General features: G+C 38.3%; 1 protein-coding gene across 2 annotated transcripts in view; it reads left to right on the top strand.

The window, feature by feature from the left end:
• The first annotated feature begins 10,639 nt into the window (after positions 1–10,639).
• LOC140787396 (uncharacterized) overlaps positions 10,640–19,744 on the top strand; it is a 33,123-nt gene continuing 24,018 nt past the window's right edge. The window contains exons 1-8 of one of the 2 annotated variants that reach the window (XM_073136293.1): positions 10,640–10,823; positions 10,958–11,033; positions 11,125–11,425; positions 12,771–12,960; positions 13,050–13,099; positions 16,224–16,316; positions 16,396–16,484; positions 16,643–16,721. In XM_073136293.1, coding sequence (XP_072992394.1) covers positions 11,002–11,033; positions 11,125–11,425; positions 12,771–12,960; positions 13,050–13,099; positions 16,224–16,316; positions 16,396–16,484; positions 16,643–16,721 — 834 coding nt within the window. In that variant the 5' untranslated portion in view covers positions 10,640–10,823; positions 10,958–11,001. Of the gene's footprint in view, positions 10,878–10,957; positions 11,034–11,124; positions 11,426–12,770; positions 12,961–13,049; positions 13,100–16,223; positions 16,317–16,395; positions 16,485–16,642; positions 16,722–19,744 lie in introns of both variants that reach the window. The other variant, XM_073136292.1, reaches the window with a different exon arrangement.

The following is a 19,744-nucleotide window of genomic DNA, read 5'->3' as shown; positions in this document are numbered from 1 at the left end:
CAATCCATACTTATAACTTTCATAAAGATTAGAATAGTCTCTCTGCACATATATCTTTTACATCAATCTCCTAATCTCACATATATCCATAAAAGATCAAGAATCCAAAATATGCTATATCTGCTAAAATAACCTCCAATCTACTGATAATAGTCCTTTTGCACAAAATACATATCTCCACATATTGACAAATTTCTACACTTTATCATAACATATGAATAAGTCTATATATCCAATATTAGGTTCCACAAACTATAACACCTCAATATCAATAACATCAATGCATAATTTAGTAATATCTCTTCTTATTCATTAGTCGCTCAAATAAATTCTCAATATACTAACATCAATGATTATTTCTATCAATATCGTCAAAGTATCAAAACGTAATAATCTCAACATTACAACCTAGATTTCTATCTCAACCACTTAATATCAAACTCATCGAGATCGACTACTAGCGTAACCCTAAACCAAATCGACGACTACTATACTTGATGGTTTGCCAGATCATCATTAAACCTAGGCTCTAATACCACCTGAACTGTAACGCCCCCGCCCGGCACGCGCGGCGCACGCGATAGATCGGGCAGGGCCCGACACGCATAGATACACTCCTGTGCACATACAATCATGACATCATTAAATAACACATGCTAACATATCCATGATCACATAATCCATCGCCAAATAAATCATATTATCAACCAAATAAATCTGTTAACATATGAATATCTACGTCCATAATAATATACACTAGACCACTATATAATCTGGTAGGGCCCACACAGGCCACAACAAACCATCAAGGTACAACTAAACAGTTGATACACGAGTGCTATAAAATCTGACAAATACTATACAAATCATCATCTGATACAATAAGGTACAAATATAACAAACAACGATACAACTCAATGTCTGGTTAAACTATCTTCTATACCGTCTCGCATCAATAGCTCACCTCATTATCACTCTAAAATATCTTCCCAAGATATCTCAGGTCGCTACCACGTACCACAAATTTGAGGGGTTAGAAAAGAAATAAAGAATCATGAGCAAAAGACTTAGTGAATAGACCTTACCCCGAATCAGTGATGCCAAACAGAGAGTAAATCATGTACTAGATAATATGAATTAGAAAGATATCATGTCATGAATGAGTATATGAATGTATCCTCAATAATATATAAATAAAAAGTAGATAACATGTTATAACTGTTAAAAGTATATAATCCTCGACCATGAGTAAACAAATCTCCATGTCATATGATCATCATAACTCTCTATCAAATATGACACATGATGCATGCCAACCATGACCATACTATGATATCAAATGCAATCATATATGATATATATTGACCACTCGATAATCAGTTAATCAGATGATAATAAAATTATATGCATTTCTCAACATCTCAATCATCAATGTCATCTCTATATGTAATATGTCATCATCATATTAGACCACTGTGCATAGTCAACACCCGGTATCCAGTCTCAGCATCATGCCCGAAGGCTCCGAGCACACTCTGCCATCCACAAGGAGTATCTCAAATAAAATCATACCCCGCCACCTACTAGGGTATCAACATCCATCCAAACCGGGCACCCACATAGTTGATAGAAACCTCGTGAGGATAACTCGCCACATATGCCCTAGCGAATGGCATTTGTTCGATTGTCTGTGTGCACAGACTCAACTGACCTCGGACATGGGCCACGAGATATCGCATATCAGCGACCATAATCATCACTCCAAGCACCCCTAACCCTGGCACCTACTCGGGTATCCCCACGCTTTCTATCAACTATCATATCAATCACATTTCATGTTTTCCTTCTAAATGACAGATCATATGCATATATCGAGTACAATAGCAAGTCAATGCATAACAGGAATTTAGGTGGAATAGAAATCAAGAGAAAAATGATGTAATATAGACTCCAACTATGTATCTAACACATGCATACTCCTGCTAGTCTATCACATGCACGCTCATACTAGAAATCACTCCGACAAAAAGTCATAATAGTATAATCATCTCTATTTATCATCATCATACTCATATCCAAGATCAGCCTAATTCTATGCATGATAAAAATATGCTCGACTACAATCATCTCTAGATAGAGTCATATAATCATGCTGGAGGCCAAAACATGCATATACATAATATATAATATAACCTAATTTGAGAAAGTGGTCTAGGGGATAAGACTACTCACACTTGATCAGAAGACGCAAACCATGTATCCCTCGTATCCGCCAATTAACCGAATGACAACTCATCGCTAGTAAGATCCACGGGGTCTCAAATAAGAGGATTTGGGGTCTGAAAATATTTAAGTAGCATGAAATTAGTCGTTCATCTAATTAAAATTCGTTCATGTAATATAAGATGATTTAGTAGGTTTTAGAATTTCTACTTATCTTTATAACTAGCTAGATTTTAAAAATAAAACTATAAATATAGATTAAAAAAACTAATTATAATTATATCTTGATTAATTAGAACTATATAATCACTACTTTATAAAATAATAAATAAATACATAAGCCTAGTATTTTATTTGTTATAAAATAATAATGTATAATAGATTATTAGAATTACTTAAAATGTATCTCATAAGAATAATAGTATATAAATTTGATAATTATAATTTACAAATCTATATATTACTCTAATAGGGATATAAATAATAAATATAAGTATTACCTATATTTATACCTAATTAATCATTAGCTATACAAATTATAATTAATAATAATTATATTGAAGAATATATAATATTATTAAAATAGTTTATGTCTAAATAATCTATTTGCATCAATTAAGAAGAAAAATACCTAAATAAATAACATAAATAAAATAATTAAATCTGCTACAGAGCCCAGCACTGTGCAGAAAGAAAGAGAAGGAGAAAAAGAAAGAAAGAAAGAAGGAAGAAGAAGAAGAAGAAGAAGAAGAATAGGAGGAGAGGAAGAGACGAAAGAGAGGAGGTGAGGCAGGGGGTTGCGGACCCGGGCCGGTGGGGAGGGCACCGGCGGCTCGACTCCGACGAGCCCGAGCCCAAGGCAAGAGAAAGAGAGCTAGAGAGAGAGAGAGAGAGAGGGGGGGGAGGGAGAGGGAAAGTGGGAAACTTACCCCGGTGGTGGCAGGCCGGCGGCAGCACGAGGAAAAAGAGAGAGAAAGTTTGAGAGAGAGAGAGAGAGATTGAGGGGAGGATGAGAGAGAGAAAGACCGAAAGAGAGTGTGGGAGAAAGAGAGATGTAGAGGGAGAAAGAGAGGCGGTGTGGGGGGGGTCTTGGCGGTGGCTGCGGCGGCGCTGCATGGCATGAGGCCGGCTACACTGTGGTCGGCCACGTCGTGCCATGTAACTTGTTTTTTTTTTTTTTTTTTTTTGGGATTGGGTTGTTACATATACAACTCAATTTCTATATAAACTATCATCTATACCGACTTGCATCTATAGCTCACCTTATCATTGCTCTCCTAAGGATATCTCAAGTCATTACTACGTACCCTAATATATAGGGGGTTAGAAAAGAAATAAAGAGAGTCATGAGCTAAAGGCTTAGTGAATAGACATTATCCCGAATCGGTGATGCCAAATAGAGAGTAAATCATGTACTGGATAATATGAATCAGAAAAAAGCATGATGCCATGTATGAGCATGTATATATGTATCCTCAATGACATATATATAAATAAAATCTATTATCATGAATGAGCATATAATATTCTCAACCAAAAATATATTTAATGATGAAATTACAATATAACATCACCCAATATAACACATATAGAGTATAATAATTATGATCCAGTGATACTAGTCACATCAATGATGATGCATGATGCATGTCAACCACTAGATAATTATATATGTCAAAGCTAGATATAATCCACATATCTTTCACTATCATAATCATCCGTCTCAACCCTAAATACCATCCACCATATTGGACTATGGTACCTTGCCCCAAACTCGATACACATTATGCCACAAGCTTAGAGCATACCCTGTCATACGCTAAGAGTATCTTTAGAGATAAATCATACCCTACCATACGCTAAGAGTATCTTAGAATAAAATCATACCCTATCATACGCTAAGAGTATATCAATGATAGTTGTACCCTGTCATATGCTAAGAGTATAACCATCAGTCATCATTATACTCTACTATACGCTAAGAGTATGTCCAGTATCAATCTGGACCGGATACCGTTCTAGCCATCACATCACATACACATGAATTTTCATGATTTTCTATACATGATAGATCATATGCATATATTCAATACTGCAACAGATCATGCAACTCAGGAATTTAGGTGGTAAAGATGCCAAGAGAAAGATGGTGTAATGCAGACTCCAACCATGTATCTAACACATGCATATTCCCACTAGTCTATCACATGCACACCTATGGTAGAGATCATCCCGATCTAAAACCATAACAGTATAGTCATCTCTAATTATCTCTATATATCACTAATGTACTCATATCCCAGATCAGCCTAATCAAATCTATGATAAAATATGCTCGACTGAAATCATCTCTAGATAAAGTCATCTAATCATGCTGGAGGCCAAAACATGCATATACATAATTATATAATATATCCTAATTTGAGAAAGACATTTAAGGGATAAGACTACTCACCGTCTGATCAGAATACTCAATACACGTATCCCTCCCATCTATCAATCAATCATCAAAAATCACTAGTAAGGTCCACGAGGTCTCAAATAAGGAGATTGAGAATTGAAAATGTTTAAGTAATATAAAGTTAGTTTTTGATCCAATTGGGACCCGTTTATGTAACATATGATGATTTATTAGGTTTAGAATTTCTTCTTTTATTTTTATTAAATAATTTGATCTATATCATATATTTAATTATAATAATATTAATATGTTATTATTCTAATTATAGATTTATTTATAAAACCATAGTTTGCTAATAATATATTAAGTATATAATAGTCAATCTCTTTTGATTAAAAAAAATGTAAAAGAGCTACATGTACAATAATATAATTTAAAATACAAGCACCTATATTATAAAATATTTATAATTATACTTTAATTATTTTGTCACTACTACCCTTACTAAACAAATTAAGAGTTGCATATAAAGTAATCTTTACTTAATCATGTAATATAAACATTAAGTAAGCCTACTATTTTATTACATGCATAATAATGTATAATAAGTTGTACATATATATATATATACCTAATTATAAAGATATGTATTAATCTAATAAAAATATATGAAGTTAAAAATATATTTATGTACAGATATTTATAATTATAATTAACTGAAATTACACTAATTACACTTATCTAATAACCATGTTACTAAATATATCTATTCTTGAAAAATTAAACTAAAAATCTAATTTAGATTAACTAAATAAAACAAGTGATTTAGATAGGTTCCTTATTGTCAGAGAAGAAGTTAGATCGACGAGAGGAAGAAGTAGAGGAGAAGAAGAAGAAGAAGAGAAAGGAAGGGAGGGAGGCTCACCTCGGCGTTGGTGGTGGCGGTGGCAACGATGGCGGTAGGCCGGCGTCGGTAAGAGAAGGAGAGAAAGAGAGAGCTTGAGAGAGAGAGAGAGAGAGAGGAGGATGAGAGAGAGTGAGAGAGAGAGCTATAGGGAGAGATAGGCAGTGAGGAGGGTGCACGACAGTGGTAGCGATGGCGACAGCAGCAGGCCGACATCAAAGAGAGAGAGAGAGAGACCGAAAAATAGGGAGAGAGATTTAGAAGGAGAGAGAGGCGGTGAAGGAAGGGAAGGGCGGCAGCTACGGGGCGACGGGGCCCATTGCAACCAGCTGGCCTGGCCCGGTTAGCTGAGCCAGCGGTTGTGGGCGTACGTGGCGCCCTTAATGTGCGCCCGCAGTCTGCATGCTACGAGCTCGTGCCATGTAACACAAAAAAAAAATTTTCTTTCTTTTTGTCTTTTTTTAATTTAATTTATATATTATTATTATTATTATATTTTTATTTTATTTATTTTTTCTGGGTTATTATAATTGAGATGTTGAGAAATGCATATGATTTCATTATCATCTAACATTCCTGATTATTGAGTGGTCAATATGCATCATATGTGGTTGTATTTCATATCATAGCATGGTCATGGTCGACATGCATCATATGTATCATATTTGAAAGTGAGTTATGATGATGGTATGACATGCATGGAGATCGTTTTTACATTATCGAGAATTGTATACTTTGATCAGTTATGACATGTGATACGATTCGGACTTCACACATGACGTCTCGAGCATAGATACACTTTAAGGGTGTCTTTTATTCTTGTTTTAGTATTTATTTCATAGAAAAATAAGTTTTTTGTAAGTCGCGTTTGAACGCGGATGAGTGCGTTTGAATGTGCTTGTGAATGCATGCATTAGGTTTGCAAAAACAAAGAACGCGAAATATGCGTTTGAACGCTATCGGGTGCATTCGAACGCCACGTTTGAATGCAGATGGAGTGCGTTCGAACGCGCTTGTGAATGCCTGCATCAGGTTCGCAAATACAGAGAACGCAAAATGTGCGTTCAAACAAGATCGGGCGCGTTCAAACGCGATCGGCGAAAATCTACGTTTTAGGATTAATAACCTGTCATTTTTGAATTATTTGGTTAGCATCTAAAGGTGTAGATGGAAATCATAGAATGATTATTGATGAATTGAGTTTTTGCCTTGCCTCCTTCGTCTTCTTCGCTTTCATTCTCTCGATCCTCGGCGACGCCGCTTTTAACCTCCCTCAACTGACCAATCACCAAGTCCCTTAGGGGTGGCCCTCTCCTCCCACTTCCTCCAATCTATCCAACACTTGCCCTAACCCTTCCATCAACCATAACCCTTCCACCACCACTTTTGACTGGTGCCACCCCATTAACGTTGGTCCACCACCAACCACCATCATCTAGGATCTCGTGCCTCTATCCACGGATCCTAATCAAACCCCCTGATATTCGTTCACTGATTGGACGATATATCGAGATCCCTATATTCGATTCACCTGAAACTTGATTTATTGGAAAGTTCTTTTCTAGAGCTACAACATATCAAACTTTCACATCAATCCAACGGCGCCATCGTTCGGAATCTATTTACAAAGTTCCATGACAGATCTAGTTGAGATCTGAAAATCAGAAGAGATTGAACCTTGGCCTAAGGGGAGATTGTATCAAACTTGTATCAGAGCCACCATTTCTCGGACACGCACTTTCGATGACAACCACCAAAGCTATGGCTGCACGGTAAAATAAGGAGGAAGAGATCTCCCCAATAGAGGAAGGGGAGATGACTGCGGGAACTTCCACCCGCGGAACCGCCCGACCAAATCTAAATACTGAAGAGCCTAGTGTTCAAGCCATGATTGGGTCTCTTTCCGAGCAAATGGCCATTAATAACCAGATGATGATGGAGATGATGTGGGAAGTATGGGCGACAAGACAAGCTATGGCGATAGGGAACGCACCAATGTCAAGGACGTCGGCTTATCCAAAAAGCCCGAGATATGATCGATCCGAACCTGCCGAAGCCTTGGAAGGTCTTGATCGACGATAAGAGAGGATACCTTTTCTTATGGAACACCAAGACTCAAGTTGTATAGTGGGATGAGACCAAAATCTTTATGTGAATGTCATGTGTGGTCTCCCTAGACGCAGGTGCCTTACAGCAAGGCCACCACCGCGTATGCGTATACCGACAAGGCGAGATGGGTTGTGTTCAACCCCCGAAACACCACCAGAAGGAGGCATCACGGTGACGGACACCGGCATACGAATATGACCCTTCACCATATAGACAGACACTAACATCAAATAAGGTCACAAGTTGTGACTTTAGCTGGAGATCGACCGACGCTATAGTGGTGTGGCCGAAACCTTCTTCAACAAGCATGGCAATTGCAAGGCAGCATGGGGAGCCCTCCACAACATACCCAACATCCTCCACGGCCTCCCCTTTCCCCACAAAAATAGAGGAGAGTTTGGCTAACCAGCAAGATCGAGCTTCTACACCCCGACCCATGGTCAGCTGCAACGAACCGCCACCGGCTACAATGGGATCCTCAGCCATTGTAGCAGCCCCCATAACCTCCACATCTTCCCATGCACCGAAGACCTCACCGACAAACTATGAAAGGCTAGCCGCACCTTTCCTGATCCCTACATAAACGACGAAGAGTCCAGCTTCAAGGCAGCAATTTCCTCCGGTGAGCTCGACGGTTGGAAATGTTCTTTCGACGTTAGAACGGAGTTCTTCGATGAGTCGACAACCGTGCGAACCACTATTGAATGGAAGAAGACCACGCATGGCCACTGGATATCCCTCATTAGGAATCCTCATCAGTGGTGAGGGAGATGATTCGGAACCGCGAGTTTTGGCACTTGGGCCGTCTTACACCACCTCCGTTTGCAACCACGGCGAGTCAGCAATCAGGAAGAAATCGCATATGGCCTCCAGTGACCTTCCACCATTCTCCTCGGTCAATCGACAAACAATCGCAATAGCGTCGTCACCGGCGATAACGTTGCAACTCCCCGACGAGCTACAACTCGAAGAAGAAGGTTGCAATCTTCCACCCACGGCAGCACCGGCCACTAACAGCCCCGTAAAGGCCTCGTGGGCTGTAGCTTTTCTCACCCAGATGGTCGAAAGCTTCCTGCCATGGCTACAACTAAATGAAGAAGAAGGAGATGAAGATTTTGTTTTTGTTAACCTCAGCCTTCCACAACAGTCAACCGCCGCCACCCTAAGAGGGACCTCACTGGCAGCTATTTTCATATTCCAGACGGCCGAAGGCTCCTTGCCGTGGCTGCGATAAGAAAGTGAAGAAGGAGATGAAGATTTCATTTTTTGGGCCAACTTTGGCCTTTCATCGCTGCCGACTGCCGTCACACTGTCGGGAACCTTACCAAAGCAACTACTGGAGGTGGTCACTACTTAGCCAAGGCTGCCACGTGCCAAGGCAACTCCTATGGCAACAGTTGATGGAGATGGAATTATGGGAGAAATATTAGGGATTTCAATTTTTTTTGAAAACCCTAAGTGGTTAGAATTTCAAGATGGCTACATGGTTGGTCTTGATCAGGTTGAGTTGCTAGACATGGAGCTGGGTTGGTCCTAAGAGCCAAAGGGGTCAAGTCAAGTGTGAGTTATCTCTAGACTTGGGGACTCAGTTAAGTCAAATAAGGGATATGATCAAAAACCCTTTACTTGAATTAAGTCGAGTTTGCTTATACCAAGATACATTTGACTTGGATCCTAATCCATGGAGTGGGTAGAACGATTATAAGCACAACCAACAGTCAGTTCGGCTAATTGAACCTACCTTGAGTCACTAGGAGGACCTAATCTGGATCCACCAACTACATCTAACTCGACATCCCGAGCGTAATCAGATGCACCAGATTTCTATTGCTGAACTGATATTGAGTCAATTGGTTCGACCACCCGAGACCAAGTGGACTCAATGTAGGCGGACCTGAATTCCACCTTGGGCCAGTAGGAGTACACGTATCCAAGCTCGACTGAGGATGTCCCACCAAACACAGCAAGTTTGATTCGAGTCACCTTGAGGACAAGGTGTATGGAAGCGTGGTGGATTGATATGATTCGGATTTCACCGATGACGTCTCGAGCAAGGATACACTTTAGGGGTGTCTTTTATTCTTTGTTTAGTATTTATTTCATAGAAAAATAAGTTTTCTCTATGTCGTGTTTGAACGCGGATGGAGTGCGTTCGAACGCGCTTGTGAATGCCTGCGTCATGTTCGCAAAAACAGAAAAGGCGAAATGTGTGCTCGAACGCTATTAGGCACGTTCGAACGCCACGTTCAAACGCGGATGGAGTGCGTTTGAATGCGCTTGTGAACGCCTGCACCTATGTGATTTATATTATCTATTACATGATTTACTCTTTGTTTGACATCACTGATTTCGGATAAGGTCTATTCAATAAGCCTTTTGCTCATGACTCTCTATTTATTTATTTTTTTCTAACTCGCTCAGATATGTGGTACGTGATAGCGACTTGAGTTATCCTAAGAAGATCTTTTAGAATGATAAGGTGAGCTATAGACATGGGATGGTATAGAAGATAGTTTACCTAAATATTGAGTTGTATCATTATTTAATACTTATAATCCTTTGTATAGATGATGATTTGTATAATACAAGTCGAATTATAGTATACTTGTGTGTCAGTGGTTATAAGTTGTGTATTGATGTTTTGTCATGGCCTGTGTGGGCCCAACCAGATTATATAGCTGTCTAGTATGGTTGTTGTTGATATATATGGATTTGTTAACATGTTTAACTTGATGATCTCATAATATATTTTGTGGTCTAGTGTATATTATTGTGGACTTGAATATTCATATGTTAACATGTTTGTTTAGATTAATAGTATGATTTATTTGGTGATAAATTATGCGTGTACAAACATATCTGTGCGTGATGGGCTTCGCCGAATTTACAGGAGGATGTTTGCCGAATTTCACTTTTATATAATTTTGTAAATAGTACATTGCCAAAGGGTAGGTAGTATATGGAAAAGGCTTAAAAAACTCGTCTGTGTGAATGCCCCGGACGTGGATGAGCGAAGTGCAAACATAAGAATTTAGATTTGAGAGTGCGCGCGCGCCCATCCATGTCCTGATTTGGGAAAAGCCCAAATCTGAATTATACCCGGATCGACTTCACAACTTCCAATCTCAACCCCAACCTCACGTGTAAAGCCGTTACGCCGTCTTTCCCTACCGCTCCCACCCCTTCGTTCGTGGTTCCCTCCCCTTTTCCAATAATCCCCCTCTTTATTCCGCCCTTATTGTAATTATTATTCCTAATTCCTATTCTCCGTATTATTTTTATCTAATTTCCTGTCTTAATTTTTTTCAAATCGATCACAGGACCAAATCCCCCGCTAAACCCCTTCTTTCCCCCTCCAGATCCGATGGCCTTTCACGTCGCTTGCCCCATCACTTGGTCTCTGCCTCTCTCTCTCTCTCTCTCTCTCTACATCTCTCTCTAGAGTTTGTATGCTTATATGTCTCTAATCTCTCCTTTTGGTTGGTAGTCGGCGCGTATGCTACTGCGAGCTAGGGTTTCCCTCGGGTTTGCGAAACGGGAAGGCGAGGAAGGAGTTCTGGGAGGAGATCGAGGCGCTCGAGGAGTTCTTGAGCGATCCGTGGATTTTGAGGGATGGAGGCGCCGCCGTTGCCACTGTGCAGGTGGAGGTTCCGCGGGTGGCGCCACCACAGGCACCGCTGTTGACGGCGCCAGCGGACGATGGGGAGGAGGCTAGGCGTGCGGCGATGCAGCGGCAGGCCATGGCCGCCGAGGACTATGCCCGGAGGATGGAGACGGGGGCCTCTGCGGTAATTGCTATGTTTCTCGCATTACTTGCCTTGATTTTTGATGGTTTGTGCTAGATGATTGTGGAAAAGAATTCTTTCATTCATGGATCGGTTTTCTTCTTTTTGATTTGGGTGATATATGGCGTTGATGTAATCGTTTTAGTGCAGAATTATTTTCTTGTAGTAGGACTCGTTCAAGATCTTTTGATCCTTTTAGGATGCTAATATTACTTGATACGTTAGATGACTGCTTACGTGAGTGAAGGATTTTAGTAAGCCATATTTCTCTGTTGGTTGAAAATATGGTTTTTGCCATTATATTGATTAAACTTAAACAGATCTCATGTATGCGTTTGTGCTGAGGTCGTATGTTTGTAAAATCAGATGAACCCAATTTGTATTGGCCAATATGGACTGGTTTTGGCCAACCCTGATCCAAAACAGGTGGAAACCAAAAAGAAAAATATTGGAATGCTATAATTGGCTTCAACCGAAACCAACTCTTTTAGGATGTGTGTGTGCGCGTGTGCATGTGCGTCTCTAATTTTGCTTGTTGTTGGTGTTGGGATCAAAGCTTTGTTTGATAGTGGATCTTGTAGATGAAGAGATAAGAGGAGAAAGATCATTTGGATGTCTCTCTCCTCACTTCTTTTTTCTTCTCTAATGTGGGACATAAACAATAGCCTTTTATATTTGGTTTCCTTGTTTTCTTTTCTTCTTTTTTTTTTTTTCATTATGGAGCTGTTTGATTGGATTGAATGACTGTGATTGGAGGCATATATGATAATGAGAATGAGGGGTCGGCTAACTGGCTACTACATCTGGGATTCGTGTGCATTAAAGAATAATAAATATAATTCCTTTTCATTGCTCATCTTTCTAATTTTTGTGCCTGATCTGACATCCACTATTCTGATGAAAATCTAGGCTCTCCATGGAATACGTCTCTCAATGTTGGTAAAGCTCCACAATTTCTAGATCAGACTTTCATGGAAAATATTCTACCTATCATCAGATCAGTTGGAGTTGGACTAATTTAATATTTATGCAGTTTAAATGCCTGGAAATCAGTATAGTTATTTATCTACCCGAGAGATGCCATAAGAGCATTTAACCACAAAACTTCATGGACTGTGCTGGTTTGAAAAGAACTAGACACATGTTTAGATGTGACAGGAGAAATATTCAATTTCCTGACGGTTTGACTTCATGATTCAATTTGACCAAAATAGTCGAGGACATATTATAATTTGCATGTACTTACAGTTTGCTAGGTTTTTTTTTGAATGCTCTTATTATTATATTTATTTGATCAATTATTCCATGGTGTAGAAAAGAAGTCAACAAAGATGCTTGCTTTTGCCAGGAGGTAATAAGAGAGGCAGCTGGCTGTCATGCTGGAGAAGATCAAGGATTTTCCGCTGTCAAGGTTATCTGCCGTATATGTTTTTCCGGAGAAGATGAAGGAAGTAGCAAAGCTATTAAAATGCTTTCATGCAAGACATGCAGCAAGAAGTACCATAAGAGCTGCTTGAAAAGTTGGGCTGAATATAGAGGTTTAAATATCTGTAAATTTTGCAATTCTTTTCTACTTTTCTTTTTTTTTTTTTTGCACATTTTTTTGCTGATGTTTCTTTCTTTGTAGATCTTTTTCATTGGAATTTATGGTCTTGTCCATCTTGCCGCATCTGTGAGGTTAGTTCTCTTTATGCTCTATTCTCCATCATACAAATTTGTCCTGTACTGAGAAAGAAGAAATATGGAAGATGCATATAAAATAAAATATGCAAAATCCTCTTTTAGTGGGATAAACAACTTAGGATGAATCTCAAACTGTTTGGTTGGAATATTGGTTCTCTGTAAAGTCTGAATACTTTAATGAAGTTGCTATTTCTTTTCTGAGGGCATGCCCTACTACTGATATGTAATACTATCAATAACTTATTCCTTTCCATACGTACAACGGTCATTAGTAGTATCTTCTGGGTTCCATGAGGGGGAAAGATATCTGAGACATGTTGACAATGGATATTGATAGATAAATATTTGATACAGGATATTCAGAAGAAAATCATCTTAAATTTCAAATTACTAGTTCTAGGATCAATGAGTTTAGTTTGGAAGTAAATATCTAGAGCACTGTTTTGAAAAGCGGAAAAGGCGGCCGCCATGGCGGGGCGGTGCACCAGCCGCCCCGCCATGTTGAAAGGCGTCGGCAAAAGGCGGCCAAGCGCCTTGGCGAGATGCCTAGGCGCTAAATAGTGCTAGGTGGGCCGCCTGGCCTGACTTGGCGAGCTAGCGCTTCGGCCCGCCAAGTCGAGATGCGGTTATTAGTGAGCGGGTCGGGTTTTATAACGGATCGGGTTTAATAAAACTAACCAATTTAGAGGAGTTAATTGCTAATTGCTTTATGAATTATTGAATTAAGATTATAGAGAAGGGATTTTTTTTCACTGTCATGCATTATTAATTGGGGGAATTACTAATTGCCTGCTATTTAAGTATATAATTTCTGATTAGAGGATTTTGAAATGTGATTCATGTGAATAAACTAGAGTTAGTAAATAGATATCTCAGTTATTCAGTTATCACTAATAAGCAATTAGCCAATGTGATTATGTTATTTAGTGTTTTGGTTTAGTGCACTATTAAAATTTCTGTATATACTATTTATTTATTTATATTAAAAATGCTAGACCGTCTTGTCATCCGCCTAGGCGCTAGGCGGTGGGGTGACCACTTGCCACCCGCGGCCGCTTTTTAAAACATTGATCTAGAGATTGAAGGCCTATTTCCTCTGTCACTTAATGACCAACATGCTTGTGGAGTAGCGACTTTGAATATATGCCTCAAATTTTGGATTTAGTTGCCTTTATTTAGACTCAAGATCATCTTTCTTCTCTTTTACTCTTTTTTTTGCCATAGAAGGAAAAAGAACTCCTTACACTATTGAATATAAACATTTGCTCATTTTTCATTCTTGTCACATGAGCTTAACCAACCAATGATAAGGTGGACGTTCTTTTAATCAATTGGCGTTATATAAGTTTCTTGGAAAGCAATAGGAAAATTTATATTCTCTAGGAAGTTGGAAGGAAGAACTTATGAAATTTGGTGTTAGAGTGGTATTTAGTCATAGAAGGTTGCCGGTTCTTTGATGGTAGAGTGGTAGTCATAAAAGTTTGCCTGTTGTTTGATGGTAGAGTGGTAATTAGTCAAGACTTGTTTATTCTAATGATGTAATTAGGACTAGCACTAGGTCTATTGGCGGTCATTTGGTACTTGTGTAACACAACCAGCAAAACATGACACAATGTTGTGCAAATGACTAGGAAGTGAGTCGTTCAAAAGGAGACAAAGGTACGGATGACTAAGGGGAGAGAGAGAGAGAGATGCGTAACCGTTGGTTTTGAATTAGATTTGAGTCTTACCTAACCCAACTTGGCACAACTAGGAGACCTACCTTTTTTAAAATAATAGAATTGGCTCCGGCAAGAACTCTGATCGAGTTTGATTCCCCTAATCCTATTGGATTATGTTATGCAGCTTTCAATCTAAGGCAACATATGAATCCTCAGAATCTTATTTCTGACAGGAGTCTCTATTAAAGGAGATTATGGTTATTCAATATTTTCTGTTGTTGGCTTGACTAAGGTGCTATGCAAGACATTTTATGCACTATATAAGGATGAAAAGAAATTTGTTTGCATGTGGTCCTTCAAAGGGAATTTACTGTTTGCTTCTTACTATTCCTTGATATGTACTGTTACTATTCGTGTGAATAGCATAGTGAATACTAGAACCTATCTCTGGTTTTTCTTCCTTGTGCACTATCCCCTTTCACTCTTCTACAGCAGTTCTTCATTATTACCCAATAGTTGGACTCTGTTCTTGAAAGTGATAAAGAATATATAAAAGGAGCTGGCCTGATGTGACTTGTTTGAGAGCCTAGTACTGAAGTACAGGGCTCCTCTGTTTGTTTTCCTTCCTCATTGAAGTTTGGTTTCTTTTTTTTATGCGTGCTTTTATGTATGCGCTATTCATAGTCTTTATAATTTACTCTTCACTGACTCTTTATTGCTATGCAATTTACCTGTTCTTTTGTCCATTACTTTCTTGTTTCTTGCTGTTTCTTTGTTGAATCTATCTAACCAGCATTGAATTTGCCTATAAACAATATTCCTGAATCTTAATTGCCATCCTTTTGTGCCTATTGTGCCTATGTGAGATCCTATATTGTGGTGCCATTTAGTGCTAATTGTGGTTACATGGTACGGGGACTAAATTTTGCTGGAACATTGTCATTTACACTATTTTGTTTTTTATGCTATCTGGCATTGATATATGATGTGAAACTATAATTGATGCTTCTGATAATTATATGTTCAGATTTGATATATATGATTATATTCTCAAATATAGTACAAAAATTGATTGTGGTTATCCCTAACAGGGATCGGCATATTGATTGCAACAGGATTGGATTACCATAAATGAAGTTATGAAACAATCTCATAATAGTTGAATTTTAACTTTGCTAATATTCTAAGATTCTCTGCTGACTTCCATAAACATAGCAAAAATCACTCATGTTGAACTTTATAAGAAAGATAGTTCTGCTGTTATTGGTAGTATGCCAATCTTATTATTGATTTGGTTACTGTATTGCTCTATCTTGCTACTTGTAAGTTGTAACAGTTAGTGTAAAACAAATGAGCACAAATTGCTAGAAGCTCTTCAATATGCCTGTTTGCTGTATAACCATTGTCTTGTATTAGTTTGGTGGCTTCAAATTGTTTAGCTGCTTTCGATCATTTAGGTTTGCCGAAGAACTGGTGATCCCAATAAGTTAATGTTTTGCAAAAGGTGTGATGGCGCTTATCATTGTTATTGTCAACAGCCTCCTCACAAGGTATATTTCAATATGGTTTCTGTCAATGGGTTTTCTACAAGTAACTTATCAACTTTACTTTACCTTAATTACCTTGCAGAATGTTAGTCATGGGCCATACTTGTGTCCAAAACATACTAGATGCCACAGCTGCGGATCCAGTGTTCCTGGGAGTGGACTTAGCACAAGGTGCTACTTTTGGCCCTCAAGCATGATCTCTCTAATCAAGAATAATTGTAGGCAGAATTCCAAAGCTTTGGAGTTCGTGAGATGTTAACTTCATCTTGTTGAATCACGTAAATATGAGGCCAGTGCCATGAATATTGCTGACAAAACATGGTTTACAGGTGGTTTTTAGGATATACCTGTTGTGATGCTTGTGGAAGGCTGTTTGTCAAAGGAAATTATTGCCCAGTTTGTTTGAAGGTATATTCTTTTTCTTTAAGCCTTTTGTGATTTGTTGGTTGCTACTTTGTGGTGCCATAATGATGAGAATGATAGCTCATACAATTTCAGCCTAAAATGTACTTTGTTGCTCTTTCAGCTTATTATGTTTTGATATGCTTTTTGAAGCATTGTTCCACATCCTTGCAGTATCAAATAATTTATAATTTAAAATCTGTAATTTGCTGGTTTGTTATTAATAACCTAAAGGAGAATGATAGGTTCTGACCTGACATATCTATCAGTTAATGCTGCAGCAATTTAATGGATAGAAAGAAGAAATAGGAAAATCCTAGTCCCTTGGCTAGTTCAGCCGACCAAGAGAGAAGAGATGGAGGAGGAAATTTTTTTATTGCTTGCCAAAGTAACTGAGTAACTCCTTTTATAATAAGCCCTGTTTGACCCAACTTCTCAGGGAGTTAACCCAAACTAAGTAAATCAGCTAGAGATTCATTCACTAAGGATTGACTCAAAGACATATTAATTAGATTAATCTCCCATAACTAAGTAACTCCTAGTCATCCCCTATGCATGTCGCCACACCCTGCACGACATCTGAATTGCCTTCTCTGATAGGTTAACTAGAACGGAGCAACTAGACCTCTACTCCTATCAGTCCCCTCTCCTTGAAGACGAACCTTCTCCTCTAGGTTCAGATGTAGAAACCTTAGCTTCATCTCCTTAAAAGCCTCTCACGTAGTCCTTCCTTATGGACCAATGCCTTATCCGCCAAGAAACCCCTTCACTTTAGTGAATATCCAAAATCCCCTTCAATTCCAAAACAAGTTTCCTATTCTCAACAATCTTCAGTAATTGTGGTACATTACACGCTTCAGTGACTACTTGCTTAAGTAAGGACATATGGAACACTAAGTGAATGCATGCCTCGTCCGGAATGCACAGATTGTATGCTACAAGTCCAACCCGCTCAATTGCCTCAAAAGGCCCATAAACCGCATTGCCAACTCAACTTGCATTGATGTCTGCCGATATGGCTGCAACTTTAGATATACCCAGTCTCCCACTTGAAACTCTAGCTCTCAACGATGATTATTTTGCTAAACTTTCATTCGATTGTGTGCAATCACCAAGTTCTTCACAATCTATAGGAGCTTATAAATGGCCCTTCAATAAACCCTATCTGGAAGAGCCAAGACAAATGTTGCCATTGCTTTCTTCAATGCATCAAATGCCTTTCACAGACTTGATTGACTATCGAAACCCATCCTTTTGCGAGAACTTTATTAGCACAGCTACTATATCGTCATAATATTGTACGAACTTGCAGTAGTCAGGGCTACTATATCGTCATAATGTTGCACGAACTTGTAGTAGTAAATTTTCAACCCTAGAAGTCCTTGAAACTTGTGGTCATTTTGTGGTGTTACCTACTCCAACATGGACACAATCTTGTTCATATCGACTTTTACGAATTTGGTTGAAATAATGTTGTAACGCCCTTGCCCGGCATGGGCACGTGCACGCCCACACGCCCACATGACACGTTTGGTGCACGCGAAAGGTTTGGTCGGGTGGGGCTCGTCACGAACATATATACTCCTGTGCTCATATAATCATGATATTATCAAATAAAACCTGTTAATTATCTATGCTCACATAATCTATCACCAAATAAATTATACTATTAACCAAATAAACCTGTTAACATATTAATATTCAAGTCCACAATAATATACATTAGATCACTATATGATCTGGTAAGGCTCACATAGGTCACGACAAATTATTAAGATACAACTAAAACCACTAACACACGAGTACAATATAATTCGATTTGTATTATATAAATCATCGTCTAATACAAAAAAGTACAAATATCAAATAATAATATAACTTAATTTCTAGATAAACTATCTTTTATTTTATCTCACGTCTATAACTCACCTTATCTTTACTCTAAAATATTTTTTTAGGATATCTCAAGTCGCTATCACGTACCATAATATCTGATTGAGCGGGGGTTAGAAAATAAATAAAGAGAGTCGTGAGCAAAAAGCTCAGTGAATAGAAACAGAGAGTAAATTATGTATTGGATAATAAGAATCACATAGAAACATTATGCTATGAATGAGTATATGAATGTATCCTTAATACTATATAAATGAAATGTAGATATTATGCCATAACTGATCAAAGTATATAATTCTCGATAATATATAAACAAACCTTCATATCATACCATTATCATAACTCTCTCTCAAATATGACACATATGATGCATGCCAACTATGACTATGCTATAATATTAAATGCAACCACATATGATGCATATTGACTACATGATAATCAAGTATATCAGATGATAATAAAATTATATTCATTTTTCAACATCTAAGTCATTAATGTCATATCTGAATATCATCATACTGGACCACTATGTATAGTCAACATCCGGTACTCGATCTCATAATCTAGCTCGAAGGCTCAGAGCATACTTTGCCAACCGTTAAAGGTATCATTATCATCCAAACCCGGGTACCCAACTAACTGATAGAAGCCACATGAGGATAACTCGCCACATATGTCCTAGCAAACGACATGTGTCCGAATGTCTGCTGCGCACACAGACTATTGACATCGGATGTAAAGCTACAAGATTGCAATTATGTTGAGCGATCAATCATCTCCAGACACGCCCTAATTCTCGCGCCCACTCGGGTATCCTCATGCTTTCTACTAACTATCATATCTATCAGATTTCATGCTTTCCTTCTAAATGATAGATCATATGTATTTTTTCCAGTAATATAATAAGTCGTGTATATCAGGAATTTAAGTGGAAGAAGAGTCAAAGGAAATATATGATGTGATAAAATCTCCAATCATATATTTAATACATGCATACTCCTGCTAGTCTATCACATGCATACTCATGCTATAGATCATCTCGATATAAAGTCATAATAGTATAGCCATCTCTATTCATCTCTATATATCATCAACATATTCATATTCAAGATCGGTTTACTCACATTAATGATAAA

Source organism: Typha latifolia, chromosome 4 (genome assembly GCF_019914945.1).
Source record: "Typha latifolia isolate L0001 chromosome 4, TyphaL0001v2, whole genome shotgun sequence".
Taxonomy (NCBI): Eukaryota; Viridiplantae; Streptophyta; class Magnoliopsida; order Poales; family Typhaceae; genus Typha; species Typha latifolia.
This window is presented reverse-complemented; position numbering and strand designations above follow the sequence as displayed.